The sequence below is a fragment of the Marmota monax genome, unplaced genomic scaffold (genome assembly GCF_021218885.2).
Source record: "Marmota monax isolate L192 unplaced genomic scaffold, Marmota_monax_Labrador192_F-V1.1 WCK01_AAM20220418_F8-fsc00244, whole genome shotgun sequence".
Classification (NCBI taxonomy): domain Eukaryota; kingdom Metazoa; phylum Chordata; class Mammalia; order Rodentia; family Sciuridae; genus Marmota; species Marmota monax.
In genome coordinates, this window is record NW_026692962.1 from 173,281 (window position 1) to 189,971 (window position 16,691).

At 34.2% G+C, this 16,691-nt stretch overlaps 2 protein-coding genes across 5 annotated transcripts in view; one reads left to right on the forward strand and one right to left on the reverse strand.

The window, feature by feature from the left end:
* The window catches only part of Trmt13 (tRNA methyltransferase 13 homolog), a 22,071-nt gene extending 13,125 nt beyond the window's left edge, over positions 1-8,946 (forward strand). For 2 of the 4 annotated variants that reach the window (XM_046452313.2, XM_046452314.2), the window contains 4 exons: positions 1,687-1,759; positions 2,672-2,746; positions 6,339-6,771; positions 7,395-8,946. In XM_046452313.2, coding sequence (XP_046308269.1) covers positions 1,687-1,759; positions 2,672-2,746; positions 6,339-6,771; positions 7,395-7,587 — 774 coding nt within the window. In that variant the 3' untranslated portion in view covers positions 7,588-8,946. Of the gene's footprint in view, positions 1-1,686; positions 1,760-2,671; positions 2,747-6,338; positions 6,772-7,394 lie in introns of those variants that run through there. The other 2 variants (XM_046452316.2, XM_046452315.2) reach the window with 2 other exon arrangements.
* Lrrc39 (leucine rich repeat containing 39) overlaps positions 7,616-16,691 on the reverse strand; it is a 23,707-nt gene continuing 14,631 nt past the window's right edge. The window contains exons 5-8 of the mRNA XM_046452319.2: positions 13,608-13,753; positions 12,171-12,323; positions 11,013-11,152; positions 7,616-7,860 (exon numbers count right to left, since the gene is read on the reverse strand). Of these exons, the coding sequence (XP_046308275.1) occupies positions 7,805-7,860; positions 11,013-11,152; positions 12,171-12,323; positions 13,608-13,753 (495 nt within the window). The 3' untranslated portion in view covers positions 7,616-7,804. The remainder of the gene's footprint in view (positions 7,861-11,012; positions 11,153-12,170; positions 12,324-13,607; positions 13,754-16,691) is intronic.

A 16,691-nucleotide genomic window follows, 5' to 3' on the forward strand; every position in this document is an offset into this window, starting at 1 on the left:
AGCAAAACAGCATAACCAAATGCCTGAACGATAGGGAAACATGGAAACTCTGCTATGTGATAGGAGGGCATCATGTGAAGTTCAGCAATGATGAAACTGGAAAGAGAGTTATCTAGGGAAGACCTCATGTTGAATACTGAGAAAAAAAATTGACTTTATTCTACTATGTGCTCAAAAACAGTTGAAAAGATTTGGTTCTTGCTTTTAAGAAGCTTACATCTAGTGGGGCAGATACACAAGTATCTTGTTTCCATATGCTAAGTATGTTGTGATAATAATAAATACCGGATATTATGGGAGCATAAAGATAAGAGAATAACCTCAGTTTAGTGTGGGTTGTCATGGAAGATTTCACAGAGAAAGTGACAGTTGAGAGATTGGAAGAATTCATAAGCATTGGTGAAGCAAAAAAAAAAAAAAACTTTTTAAAAAATTTAGCTTAGCGGGTTGGGGATATGGCTCAAGCGGTAGTGCGCTCGCCTGGCATGCATGTGACCAGGTTTCATCCTCAGCACCACATACAAACAAAGATGTTGTGTGCGCTGAAAACTAAAAAATAAACAAATATTAAAATTCTCTCTCTCTCTCTTTAAAAAAAAATTAGCTTAGCATAAGTGAAACTAATTATAAGAGTCTGAGACTTGAATTAGGAAAATTGATAATAAGATTATTTTAAAACAATAATCCAATGAAGAATTGGGCCAGAAAGCTAAGGCAGTTGCAGTAGGATATAGGAGAGGGGAAGAATATGAAAAATGTTAAAAGTGTTGGAAGCCACAAGACTTAGTTATTTAATGTGAAAATATAATAATAATAAAATAATCAGTGATTTATTATTCATTGACAATGAGAGAGGAGTAATTTGGGATAATGTTTTTATGGCTTAAGTAAGTGGTGCTCTTCCTGAGATAAAGGAATATAGGAGGAGGCAGAGGAAGTATAAGTTTGGAGGAAAAAGTAATGAATTCAATTCTGAATGTGTATAGTTTTCTGTTGAAGTAGAATTTTCTAGTTGAGGATTGGATATGCATCTGAGGGGCTGAGGGTGTAGCTCAGCGGTAAAGCTCTAGCCTAACATTTGTGAAGTCTTGGGTTTGATCACTAGCACCACAAAAAAACAAAACTTTACTGGGGATGTATCTCGGTGGTAGAAAGCTCGCCTAACATGTACAACAACCTACCAACCCTACCAAAAAAAATTTTTTTGAAGTGGACATGTGTCTTGATACTCATCAGAGAGGTCTGGGCCACAATGTAGAACTGTATGTTGTAGGCATTTACAAAGATAGACTAAAATGGATGTAATCTTTCAGAGAAAGTAAGAAAAGAAGCAAAATGAAAATAGATTGCCACCAGTAACAAAGATAAAAGAGCTGGCAAATAATCTTAGCTTACTTAATATCTATGAACCCTAGTTCTTTGTGAGTGAATTGAGAATTATTAAAGAAAATAATGTGTATATAATAATTGGTAAAATTTTCAAATCTTATAAAAATGTGATACTACTTTAGAGTTTTCATCAAAAATACACAATCTTAAAATTTTTAATTCATTCCGTTTTTTCAATAATAAGAAAAACAAGATGGAAACATTTACTCTGAATTTTGAAAACAAATCTTTTCATTTTCATAAAACTGCTTTTTTAGCACAAAGAGTCATTGTTACAATACTGTTCTGTTTGTGCAGGTAGATGGTAAACACAGAAAGAAAAATTCAGTGTTTGAAAGACTTCAAATTGATATTCAACATTTGTGCTTGAGTAAGTTGCCTAACTTTCCATTGCTCTATCATAAATCAGAGATGTTTCAAACTTTAAGGATTGCTTAGAAATTCAATCATTAGAACACTGCTTCAGGAAAAACAAAGGAAAATTAGTTCAATATTAATAGAGAATATTATATTTAACACTCAAGTAAACGTAAATTGAATTAGGATTGAAAACAATATTTTCAGTATTAACTAAAAATGAAGTGTTATATTCAGAAAAAGTTAAAAAAATTTTTTTTTTTTTTTTGGACCTGGGGATTCAATATTTTATTTTGAGACAGGGTCTTGCTAAGTTGCTTAAGGCCTCACTAAGTTGCTAAGGCTGGCCTCAAACTTGGCCTCCTGCCTCAGCCTCTCAAGTCACTGGGATTATAGGCAAGCACTATCATGCCAAGGCAAGAGTTTAAAATTTGAAAATGCATCCTTATTTGCTTCTTTGTCCTGTTTAAATTAATCTTGAATGTGTTCATATCCTAAACTAGCCTTCTGCCTGTAATTAACATGATTTACCAAAACCATTAAAGAAAATGAAATAGTTCCTCTGCCTAGCTAATAATGTATAAAATATTCTGTCTAGATTTTTAAATATATTACTTTTCTAATGTTGATAAACAGCTTCTCAGGTTATATGTTGAATTCTATAAAGTGAGAATTTTTTTGTTTGAGTCTCTAGGTTTAGCCCTAAAATTCAGGCATTTTAATTAATTCTAATTTTATCTCTTAAAAAAAAAAAAACACATATACTCTGGCTGGGATTGTGGCTCAGTGGCAGAGCACTTGCCTTTCACATATATATGAGGCACTGGGTTCGATACTCAGCAGCACATAAAAATGAATTAAAAAAGAAAACTCCACATATACTTATCTCATAAGAGAACTTATTTAATGCTTTCTTTCATTTCAGACAAGATTCCTGTACTGAGAGAAGGGAAACTACCTGTGGTAGGAATTGGAAAGCATCTGTGTGGTGTGGCAACAGGTAGGTAAACACACTGATAATATCTAAATTAATACATTAAATCTTAATTTAAATTGCCTAGTGGTTTCTTTTGAGTTGTTAAGATTTCTTATACTTGCAGCTTATCAGTCTTAAAGGGGAATGAAGGGAAGGGAATGGAGAAAGGAATAGGAAAGACAGGAGAATAATTCTGACATAACTTCCCTATGTGTATATATGAGTCCACCATAGTGAATATCTACATCATAGACAACCACAAGACTGGGATCCTAATTAGAATAAGATGTACTCTGTGTATAAATAAGTCAAATTATACTCTACTGTCATGTTTAACTACAAAGAACAAAAATATATAAAAAAAATTTTAAACTTATTCTAGTTACAAAAAAAACAGTCTTCATAAGCAACACTGGCCCTATGTTGTATCAAATGCAGGGCTTTCCTAGATATCTGCTCATTTTGGCCATTTTGCAGGATGAATCAAGAGTGTTATGTATAAATAATATGTCATATGGAACCTTAAAATTCTTTGGGTTATATTACAACTAAACAGGGAAACAAATTGTTGTGGAAACTGTAGTATTTCACCCCAGAAGGTACTTAGAGAAACTTTTTTAGAGGAACTTATAAGATCACTGTGTGTCAGGATTCTGAGGAAAAATTTTTAAAATTTCATACCAGAAAAATCTAAGATGTCTTAGCACTTCTGTTCATCAGATCTAGCATTGTAGAATGGAAACAGCATACATTGGGACTCGGATAGTTTCATTGTCAGTTCTGCTGTGTAATTTTGGCAAGTTATTTAACCTTCCTGAGCTTTGGTTACCTCATTGGTAAAATAGGGGTAATAATACCATTTACCAGTTTCCACATAAAATTCTGGCATATATTAATGCTCACTATGTTAGCTATCATTATATCTTCCTGGATCCTGCTAGTTTCATCATCTATTCATTTGGGGAACTTGGAGCCTTCATAAGACATTATTCAAATTGGCTGAATATGAGTACTGTATATTGTGTTGTTCTTCAAAGTTTTTAGATGACTTCCATATATCTTAATTAACCCTTAAATAAAAGCCTTTTGAAGTAAACCAGTTGCATCCAATTTCATCCTAGGGAAGGGGGAAGGTATACACCTTTGACTCTTCCCATCTAATCCATATTTCTCAAAAGTATAACCTACAGTGGCCAGTTCTCATATTCCATGCATTTTCTCCACTTTGGTTCACTCTGTTTGAATTCCCCTTTCATCTCTTGCAGTTAATTATCCTTTTTGAATTTCTATTTCATTGTCTTTTCTGACACTTCTTTCCCAGTTCTTTCCTTTCATCAGTGCATTTCTTCTGTTTCTTTCATGGTTTCCTTCCACAGGGTTCTTTAAATATTAATATTTAGGTCCATCTGCTACATTCCTAGTGTATCCTTCCCCTTTTTAAACTCTTCAGCAGTTCTTTGCTACTCTGTTTCTAGCTTTACTGTTCACCAACATCAAGCTTGTATATTTTTCCATATACTATTCTGTTCCTACCATTTCTGGAATTCCACTGTCACCCAAACAAAAAGACTGGTCAATATCTATTCATCCTGCAGCTCAGTTATCACCTCTTTTTTTTTTTTGGGGGGGGGGGTCTCCTTAAATAAGATCTGCCTCCTTAGTATTATCACAATACCCTCTTTTGTTTGTTTGTTTTTGGTTTTTTGGAGAGGCTACCAGGGATTGAACTCAGGGGTACTCAAACACTGAGCCACATCCTTAGCCCTATTTTGTATTATTTAGAGATAGAGTCTCAGTGAGTTGCCTAGCACTTCACCATTGCTGAGACTGGCTTTGAACTCGTGATCCTCCTGCCTCAGCCTTCCGAGCTGCTTGGATTACAGGCATGTGCTACTGAGCCCTGCCTCTGTGGTATCTTTACCTGATTATATTTCACTTATGTCTGTTTATTTAATTCTGCCAGAATCCTATGAATTTTCTGAAAATAAGGCATATGCTAATACAATGCTCAATATATAACAGAAACTTAGTGAATTTGAATGAATGAATAATCTTGGCCACTAATTTGCTGTGTTTCTTTGTCCTTTTTTGGGTATACAGCTTTATCCCTTTAGATCTCTATAAAAAAAGAGGTTGAGCTAGACTGATAAAGATCCTTTTAATTCTGAAATTATTTAATTCTTTTAATAATTTTTCTGATTATTCTCATTTCTGAAAATCATTTACTTAAGTTAAATATAAATAAAATAGTGACTGAATATATTTTGTTAGAAAATAATAGTTTATGGAGCCAGGCACAATGGCACAACTATTCAGGAGACTAAAGCAGGCGCATTACTTGAGCTAAGCAACAGCAAAATCCCTGCCTCAAAAATAAAAAGAGAGAAAGAAAGAAAATTGTATTAGCATTTTAGTAGCATAGTATATGCCTTAGTCTCAAAAAATTCATAGCATCTGCAAGAATTAGATGTATAAACAGACAAGTAAAATATAATAAGGTAAAGATATGCAGAGGGAATTGTGATAAAACTGTTTAAGAAATAATAGATTACAGAGTATTAACATTATTTTGTGAAGATTGGTGTTTGTATTAAAACTGTTGTGCCCTTATACCATAAATAAATAAATAAATAAATAAAATAATAGATTGACTATCACCTTATCCAAATAATAGGTTTCCAATAATGTTTGTTGACTTAAATTCATATATTGAGCTAAATTTACTAGCAAATAGCAGATCATTTAATATTGTGACATCTTAGGGCAATAAAATTTTTAAATATACATTTGTTTTTAATTGAGCAGACACAATATAACAATCTAATAAGAAAATATGGGTTTTACAGTATATAATTATGGTCTTTCCAATATTGTCAACAGTATAGTAGTTCTCAGTGGAAAATATCCATACTCATCAAAAATCTTTGGGTTTTTTTGTTTGTTTTTTAGTTTTCAAATGTACTAAAATGTTTTCATTTTAATATAGCATACATAATCCTCTAAGTTTGGGTATATTGCATCCTCAATGTTTTACACATGAAAGGCATTCAGAAAATATTTGCAGAATGAATGCATAAACACAGTAAGACTACTCAGAGAGGCCTACTTTCCATGTTCTGATCCCCTGTTCTCTACTCTTCAATTCATTGCTATTTGCTGTGATTATCTTCTAACTCAAAATTAGCATCATTATGTTAAGCAAAATTGCCTTTGTTCTTTACTTCTTACTTTGAGTTTCTTAAGCTCAAGTTTCTTAATCTGGAATGCAAGTATAGGTAAATAGATGTTTCTATACAAATCATTTCCTCAGCCAGGGTAGGGGAAATGGGAGACAATTCAAATAGTTAGACAAAAGGTTTTTTTTAATTGTAGACCTTAAATTTGGATAGTTTTATTGGGAAATAGATTTTATGCAAAATTAGTCACTAGAAAAAATAAGAAGATAGAAAAAAGCAGATTTGAACAAAGTTGATACTTTATGATAGGATTATTACATATATAAAGCTAAGTAGATTTTTGTTGTTGGGTTTTTAAAAACCATACTGTTTAAGAAATATAAAAAAATATTTATTTTAAAGATGATGGTTTGGGGGGGGCGACATAATTGTGTTTGCAGATCTTGCATTACGATGTTTGGTTGAAACCTATGCTGCCAGTTTTGAGGAAAGGAATGAAGAACCTTTAGCCAAACGCATAAAGAATGATAAAACAGAAAAAGAAATTAACACTTTGGCCAAGGAAGGAAATGAAAAAAATGTCCCAGAGAAGTGGACCCCTGTGGCTGGCATTGTTATTGCACTCTGTTGTCACCACAGGTGTGATTGGAGACATTATGTGGGCAAAGAATATTTCAGGGCCCTAGGCCTTGGAGCAGTAGAATTCCACTATTTCCAGCGAATGAGTAGTTGGGCGACTTGTGGGATGCAGAAAACATCTTTCAAAGCCTCAAATATTACCACAAAGAGAAACGATAATCAAAACAATGATAGCGAAGAGCATGATGAAGGAGGATACAGAGTCACAGATGACAGCTCTGAGAGTTTGCCTGGGTAAGTGACTACTTTGTAATGCTGAACACTAAAGGGGAAATATTTTATTATTGCTATACGGTTGTCCCCCACTTATCCATGGGGCATACATTCTAAGACCCCCAGTGGATGCCTGAAACCACAGATAGGATACAAGCTCTGTATCTGATGACAGAAATGGCTACTAAACACCTATCTGATGGTCAGGTAATATATACAGTGTGGATTTGCTGGACAAAGGGATCATCATATCCCAGGTGGGAAGGAGTGGGAGGGCAAAAGATTTCATCATGTTATTCAGAACATCACTTCTTTAAAACTTATAAATTATTGAAAGGAATTTTCCATTTAATATTTTCAGATCACAATTAACAGAAACTACAGAAAATGAAACTGTGGATAAGTGGGGACTACTTTCTTCTTAGATGACTATTACCAACAGTTTATTCCTAAGAACATACAGTGTAATTTTAGAGTAACTTAAAATACATGCATTTTTATTAAGGTTATAAGGTAAATGTGCCTTGGAAGATGGAATATAGTACTCAGTATAATGTGGGCTATTTAACAGTTTTTCAATAATTACAAGTGACTAAAAGTTTTTTAAAAGTTTACAAAGTGTTAATTTTGTGTGTTCCATTTAGGCTTCTTACTGTTGAAGAAAAGAAGAAAATAGGGCATCTTTGTAAATTGCTGATTGACCAAGGTCGAATCCAGTATTTACAGCAGAAGGGATTCAATCCTGCTTTACAATACTATACAGACCCTTTGGTATCTTTGGAAAATGTATTGTTAACTGCTTTACCAATTCATGCTTCGCCAGAAACAACTGCTTAATAGGAAAGAAATTTGAACATCATCTGTCTTCCACCAAAAAAATTTTTTAATTATATTTTTATATTCACAAAAATATAATTTAAATAGCAGATAATGTGAACTTTAAAACTACTGTGGCCTCATTAAACTTTGGCAATAATTGTTTTTTACTTCAGAGGTCCAAATAATTCATCAAATTCCCAAAGTAATCCTCTTCGGCAGGGCATTTTGAATTACATTATTCATCAGTATTTATAGAAGTTGGTGAAGTAATCAAACAATTGACTTCATCATCTGAAACACACATAGTACATCAACATATTAATTAACATGTTAAATTTCTATTTCTATTTGCATTTATTTGGGAAATATATTTTTCCTTTGATTATATTTAATATTTTTTGTGTCTCAAGTTCAAAACATAATGACCAATTGTCAATCTGTAACAAGGGCCAACCTGAGAATTTGGCAATGTGAGGACTTTTTTTCTATGCAGATCTGGAGATGATAATCAACTGTACTTTTTCTCAAATGCAAACAGATTCAGAGATGTTCACAGTCAGTAAATACAATCACTTTCAGACTACCAGAGCCATACCTATATTTATATACTATTAGAATTTGTCCAGGACAAACACCAAAACTGAAGAAATATTATTAAGTAAAAAAAAGTTTCACTTCATTTTTGTGCTGTTGGATAATTATAACTAGATTATCTAGTTATACACGCATAAACCAAAAATTAAATTTGAAATTTGCAAATAATTTATCAAGTTAACTTGGTAGCTTATATCTTTTACCAGGAGTTTTTTTTACATATGTAAGTTCAAACATTAAGTATGATCTCTGTTTTTTGGAGAAAATAATTTGAACTAAAACAGAAATCAGATGATGAAACCAAAACCTTCTCACACTTAGGCCTTATTTAACTGATAAGTGGTTTTTATGCAGAAGCAAATATTAAACCAAACATATAGTAGGAATGTTACTCTCACATTTTATCCTTGATTTGTTTATGCATTTATTTGTAAACATTTTCTTAATTGTTGATCATATGCCAAGACAAAGATCCAGAATTATTAATTTTAGATATTATGAGATTCTGAAATAGCTATATGTATCCTGTAGAATTGTAAATAATTGAAAAATTGTAGCCCATTTTTCATTCCAACCTTTCTACTTATGTCTTGTCAAATCCCAATCCTACCACCTCTTACTGTGTGACCTTGGGTAAGCTACTTAATCTCTTTGTGCCTCAGTTTTCTCCTCTTAATGGGGATGGCAGTAATAATAATAATAATAAAACCTACCTCACAAGGTTGTTGTGTGCATCAAGTAAGCCAACACAAATAAAATGCTTAGAATGGTTCCAAGCACAAACTTAAGTACTCAAATATTAATTACTAGTAGTAGTAATCATGGATCTATTTTTAACAACATTAATAGGAGGGCTTTTATTTTATCTCCTCTTTGTTTAAATTGTTACTTTTTTTTTTTTTCTCTCTTCTTGTATGTTTTAGGCCAAATCTTATTAAAGTAAGATAGTGTGATAATTTTTTTAGTTACTCATTTCCCCAGTCAAAAGAACAAGATATACATCCTTCAATAGTTAACCTCATTTTATTATTAGAAATATTCATTTGTATCATAAGGTTTATTTTGTATCATTAAACAATTTATGCCCACAAATAAAAGATATTCAACAACTAATATAATCTGTTATGTTTCATATGTTTCATAAGACATACATACATATCCAAAAATTATCATACTGATGCAGTTCAGTTTCCTACTTGTCTTTAATTTATCCTTTCTACTTTCTAAAACTAGACCCCACAGTATTAGAACTTTTTTGTTTTCCTCCCAACCTGTATCCATGCTATTGCTTCTGTGGCCTTGCTTCAGGAGACCTAAACATTAACCCTCCACTCCCACCCCTCTGGTACTGGGGATTGGACCCAGGGGTGCTCTACCACTGAGCCCTTTTTATTTTTTTTATTTTGAGACAGGGGCTCACTAAATTGCTGAGTCTGGCTTTAAACTTAAGATCCTTCTGCCTCAGCTTCCCCAGTCACTGGATTACAGGAAGAATACCACCATGCCCTGTTTCTAATGACTACTTCAACATTCCATTGAGTTGAACTAAAATCTATTGAGTTAAAAAGTCTTCAAACTTCACATTTTAGTATATTATAAAGCCATGATTTATTTATTTCTTTTTTTCCTCCCCGAGTACTGGGGATTGGACCCAGGGCTTCAGGTATGCTAGGCATCTATTCTTACACTGAACCATATTCACAGCTCTTTTTAAATTTTAAATAGCGGTATGCACAAAACAACAGTGCCTTGCTAAATTGCCTAGGCTGGTATTAAACTTGGAACCCTGCCTCAGCCTCCTGAGGAGCTGGGATTATGCAACTGGGCCCGGCATGATTTCTATTACTATGCTATCATTTCATTGCTTTTTATGGGAATTGAATCCAGGGGTGCTTTACCACTGATCTCCATCCCTGTCCCTTTTTATTTTTTTATTTTGAAACAGGGTCTTAATAAATTACTGAGACTGGCCTTGAATTTAATTGTCCTGCTTCAGCCTCCAGAGTTACTGGGATTTCAGTTGTATGCCACCACACCTGATTCATTGCTTTTATTAACAGAGAATTCAGCTCTTTGCCCTATTCCCCTAATCTTGACTTAATATAAAGGCTTTCATAATTTTAAAAAAGTTTCATTCTAAATTATAAGAGACCTAATCAATTGAAATCTGTATATCAAAACCTCACATTCATTCTGTCAAAATTTGTTCTCTTTTAATATTTTTCACTAGAAGTAAAATAGTATTTTGCTATTTGTGGATTCTAGAAAAAGAAATACAGATGTTCAAAATGACAGATATGGCAAGCTGGTAGAAAAAGGTAGTAAAGTCCTAGGAATAGTGTCTTCATTCACTTGTTTGTGCTTCAGGTACTTGGCCAAAGAATTTATTTCCTGACTCCATTTGAAATATTTTGAATTTTTTTGGGGGGTGGGGTACCAGGGATTGAACTCAGAGGCACTCAACCGCTGAGCCCCATCCCCAGTCCTATTTTGTATTTAGAGACAGGGTCTCACTGAGTTGCTTAGCACTCGCTTTTGCTGAGACTGGCATTGAACTTGTGATCCTTCTGTCTCAGCTTCCTGAGCCACTGGGATTACATGTGTGCGCCACCATGCCCAGCTTTTTGAATCTTTTTACAACTTTTCTCCTAATCCTTATCAGAATTATAAACAGAGTGGAATCTTACTTTCTTTTCCTCTTACGATATTGGCCAAAAGACCAGAATTTGGTAGAAAAGGCAAGATGGAATGAGAAATCCATCAAAGAACTCAGAAAGTTAGGAGCAAATTATATACACATTTCCTTACCAAAAAGAATACTTGATCTATGTTATATACAAATCTCCTACCTGCTTTTCTCCGTGATTCCTGTATGTATGTGTGCATAAACTGAAGGCCAAATAATTCCCGTTCCTCCTCTTCATCTACGCTTTCACTGGGAGGAAGTGTTACTTCCAGTTTCAGTGGGTTGTCTCTGAAGTTGACAAACCTAGCAGTTCACCAAAAAAACAGTATTTTTATAGGTGCCATGGAAGTGTACATTTATTTTCCTGGAGAAAGATCAAATGACAATATACTAAATTACTCTTTTTTTTTAACTGGTTTCAATAACTGAACATCTGGGTGAGATGTGATATATCCCAAGAATCTTTTAAGTTTCTTTCCTAGAAGAAAAAAATATTAGCTTTGAACAACTTATTTTCTAAGCTTAGTAAAAGAAGTATTATTTCATAGCATATATTTAATGTGATACAGTTTAACTTTAAAGAGCACTTCTAATGCATCTTAAATAAATAATGCTATGAATTTAGTTTCTGCCTATTTTATAGATCTGTTTTATACAGATCTATAAAATAGATCTGTCCATCCCTGTCCCTTTTTATTTTTTTATTTATAGATCTGTTTTATACAGATCTATAAATGTGTTTTTGCCATCTAGCACAAGGCCTTTAGTTGCTGAATAAGTGAATGAAGAATGATTTGTACCAGTTTTTGGATTTAATGTCTATTATTTTGTCAGAAAATTAAATTTTGAAAAAAAACATGATGGAGTTCTGATAAAACTAATAAAAATTATATCTGTTTTCATGGAGTCCTGATAATAACTAATAAAAATTATATCTGTTTTTTATTGGTAAGAGTTTTCTGTCCATTTGTAATTAAGAGGAAAATAATCACTATTTTATTGGTGAAAACTTTTAGTTTTTATGTTGCTGATGAGAATTGCTAGCAGTATGAAGATAATTTTTGGGAAAATGCCACCAACATAAGACATTTCTTAAAAATGATCAATCTCAGTACTTAGTTTCAAGTATCTTTCTTGAATAATTTATTCCAGTATTATATGAATCCAAAGCATCAAATTATAGAATTTTAACATTGACAAAGATTTTTTAAAATATATCCATTCTTACAAGTAAGGATCCAATTATATTAATATAAACAACGTATGTTACTTGTTCTGTGGCCAGAAATGAACATGTCATTTTGTATCTTACAATTTTTACCTCAGATTTTCCATTTCTCCCATGCATAGTGGAATATCTTGCAGTTTATTGTTGCTGAGAACAATGGTGCCCAGGTTTTTCATATTGCTGATTGTTTCTGGCAAGCATGTTATTTGATTCCGTTGTAGCCATAATGTATGCAGACTTTTCATTCTGAAGAAATAAAAGAGATTTCTGTGATTAGTCACACATAATATGAAATACTAGGTTCTTATTACTTTAAAAATCAAATGTCCTCTTTTGTAATATGTCTTTTTTTGTTGTTTTATTTTATTTAATTAATTAATTAATTAATTTGTTTATATGTGGTACTGAGGATCGAACCCAGTGCCTCACACATACTAGGCAAGTGTGCTACCACTGAGCCACAATCCCAGCCCTGTAATATATCTTTTTTTTGGGGGGAAGGCAGTACCAAGGATTGAACTCGGGGACACTTGGCCACATCCTCAACCCCATTTTGTATTTTATTTAGAGACAGGGTCTCACTGAGTTGCTTAGTGCCTTGCTGTTGCTGAGGCTGGCTTTGAATTCCCAATCCTTTCTCAGCCTCCTGAGCTGCTGGGATTACAGGCATGCACCACCACACCTGGCTCCTATAATATGTCTTTTAACCAACACACTTTTCTTTTTCTTTTTCTTTTTTGTTTTGTTTTGTTTTTTAATGCTGGCGATTGAACCCAGGGGCCCTTTTACTACTAAACTATGTCCCAATTCCTTTTTATTTTGAGAAAGGGTCTTGCTAAGTTGCTAAGGCTGACCTTGAACTTGTGTTCTCCTGCCTCAGTCTCCATAGTCTCTGGTTATAGTCATGTGCCACCACACCCAGCTACTTAGATTAATGACTTTAGATTACCTGATTATTAGAGAAACTACATGTGGAATTAATCTCTACCGTATAGCTCTCATATCATATGGTAGTAAAAATGAAACAAAAATATTTTAGTTTTCTTCATTTTTCTTAGTTTCTACTGTTATTGGACTCTTAAGAGAAAAATCAGAAAATATTAACATGCTTCTTCAGAAGAAGGCATTAATGCATAATGGTTAACAGCATGGAATGGGCCAGCATGCCTGGGTTCCAATCCTAACAAATTAGATGATTATTAACTAACCTTAGGCTAGTTTGCTAACATCTCTGTGCTTGGTTTTCTCATTCTTTCGTAAATCACACAATACCTTGCATTCACTAAGCAATGTTGTTCTCACTATGGTATATTCTGTTAATGTCTTGAAGTCAGATAGCCAGATTTTCCATCCCAAATTCCTCACTTATTTAGAATCAATGAAATAATTCTGTTTAAAGACAGCATATTTCAAACTAAATGGATCTGTTCTGGTTGATTATATTTGGCATCTCCTTTGTCTTGTTAGTTCCTATTTTTCACAGATGGTTTTAAGGCATTTGTCAGTAGCATAAAAAGTTACTCATTTTACCTTTCTATGGCATCAGGAAGTTGTTCAAGTCTGTTGCTTCCCATGTCCAGCCACTCAAGAGCAGGCATGTTCAACACAGCAGGAGGGATTGTAGTAAATTGGTTCATACTCAAATCAAGGTGAGTAAGTTTTAACAGACTGCTGAGCTGAAGAGGAAAGCAAGGTTTTTCAAAATAAATGTCTACAATGTAAATTCCTAGAAGACTCACATTGGTAAAGGAGATACATCATATCAATGAACATTTGTATTGCACTTGGGCTTTAAAAAATTTAAGCACAGTAGGCCAGAACAAACTAAAAATAAAAATAAAGCTGAATAAACAAACTCCAGTGATATGAAAAACTCTCAAAGAAATTGTTCCTATTTGGGACTAGGGATATAATTCCACACAGTGGTAGAGTGTGTTCTGGGCATATACAAGGCTCTGGATTCAATCCCCAGGTCCAAATAAAGGAGAAAAGAAGAAAGAAATTGCATCTACTCAAAGAAAATTTATCTTCCACAATAATCTAGTTCCAGAGTTAACAGGGCCTGTGTGGTAAAAGTTTTTCCCCCCTGTGAGAGTAACTATTTTTTTTTTTTTAATTTTTTATTGTGGGTTGTTCAAAACATTACAAATTTCTTGACATATCATATTCCACACTTTGATTCAAGTGGGTTATGAACTCCCACCTTCACCCCATACACAGATTGCAGAATCACATCAGTTACACATCCATTGATTTACATATTGCCATGCTAGTGTCTGTTGTGCTCCGCTGCCTTTCCCATCCTCCACCCGCCCCCCTCCCCACCTCTCCCCTCCCCTCCCCTCCTCTCTCTCTACCCCCTCCACTGTATAACCCTGAGGGTCTCCTTCCATTACCATGCAATTTCCCTTCTATCTCCCTTTCCCTCCCACCTCTCATCCCTGTTTACTGTTAATCTTCTTCTCCTGCTCTTCGTCCCTACTCTGATCTTAGTTACTCTCCTTATATCAAAGAAGACATTTGGCATTTGTTTTTTAGGGATTGGCTAGCTTCACTTAGCATAATCTGCTCTAGTGCCATCCATTTCCCTGTAAATTCTATGATTTTGTCATTTTTTAATGCAGAGTAATACTCCATTGTGTATAAATGCCACATTTTTTTTATCCATTCGTCTATTGAAGGGCATCTAGGTTGGTTCCACAGTCTTGCTATTCTGAACTGTGCTGCTATGAACATCGATGTAGCAGTATCCGTGTAGCATGCTCTTTTTAGGTCTTTAGGGAATAGACCAAGAAGGGGAATAGCTGGGTCAAATGGTGGCTCCATTCCCAGCTTTCCAAGAAATCTCCATACTGCTTTCCAAATTGGCTGCACCAATCTGCAGTCCCACCAGCAATGTACAGGTGTACCCTTTTCCCCACATCCTCACCAGCACTTGTTGTTGTTTGACTTCATAATGGCTGCCAATCTAACTGGAGTGAGATGGTATCTTAGGGTGGTTTTGATTTGCATTTCTCTGACAGCTAGAGATGTTGAGCATTTTTTCATGTACTTGTTGATTGACTGTATGTCCTCCTCTGAGAAGTGTCTGTTCAGGTCCTTGGCCCATTTGTTGATTGGGTTGTTTGTTCTCTTATTGTCTAATTTTTTGAGTTCTTTGTATACTCTGGATATTAGGGCTCTATCTGAAGTGTGAGGAGTAAAGATTTGTTCCCAGGGTGTAGGCTCCCTATTTACCTCTCTTATTGTTTCTTTTGCTGAGAAAACTTTTTAGTTTGAGTAAGTCCCATTTGTTGATTCTAGTTATTAACTTTTGTGCTATGGGTGTCCTATTGAGGAATTTGGAGCCCGACCCCACCGACTGTAGATCGTAGCCAAATTTTTCTTCTATCAGACGGCGCGTCTCTGATTTGATATCAAGCTCCTTGATCCATTTTGAATTCACTTTTGTGCATGGCGAGAGAAAGGGATTCAGTTTCATTTTGTTGCATATGGATTTCCAGTTTTCCCAGCACCATTTGTTGAAGATGCTATCCTTCCTCCATTGCATGCTTTTAGCCCCTTTATCAAATATAAGATAGTTGTAGTTTTGTGGATTGGTTTCTGTGTCCTCTATTCTGTACCATTGGTCCACCCGCCTGTTTTGGTACCAGTACCATGCTGTTTTTGTTACTATTGCTCTGTAGTATAGTTTGAAGTCTGGTATCGCTATACCGCCTGATTCACACTTCCTGCTTAGCATTGTTTTTGCTATTCTGGGTCTTTTATTTTTCCATATGAATTTCATGATAGCTTTCTCTATTTCTACAAGAAATGCCGTTGGGATTTTGATTGGCATTGCATTAAACCTATAGAGAACTTTTGGTAATATCGCCATTTTGATGATGTTAGTTCTGCCTATCCATGAACAGGGTATATTTTTCCATCTTCTAAGATCTTCTTCTATTTCTCTCTTTAGGGTTCTGTAGTTTTCATTGTATAACTCTTTCACCTCTTTTGTTAGGTTGATTCCCAAGTATTTTATTTTTTTTGAAGATATTGTGAATGGAGTGGTTGTCCTCATTTCCATTTCAGATGATTTGTCGCTGATATACAGGAATGCCTTTGATTTATGCGTGTTGATTTTATATCCTGCCACTTTGCTGAATTCATTTATTAGCTCTAATAATTTCTTTGTAGAGCCTTTTGGGTCTGCTAGGTATAGAATCATATCATCTGCAAATAGTGATAATTTAAGTTCTTCTTTTCCTATTTTTATGCCTTTAATTTCTTTCGTCTGTCTAATTGCTCTGGCCAGTGTTTCGAGAACTATGTTGAACAGAAGTGGAGAGAGAGGGCATCCCTGTCTTGTTCCAGATTTTAGAGGGAATGCCTTCAATTTTTCTCCATTCAGAATGATGCTAGCCTGAGGCTTAGCATAGATTGCTTTTACAATATTGAGGTATGTTTCTGTTATCCCTAGTTTTTCTAGAGTTTTGAACATAAAGGGATGCTGCACTTTGTCGAATGCTTTTTCCGCATCTATCGAGATGATCATATGGTTCTTATTTTTAAGTCTATTGATGTGGTGAATAACATTTATTGATTTCCGTATATTGAACCAGCCTTGCATCC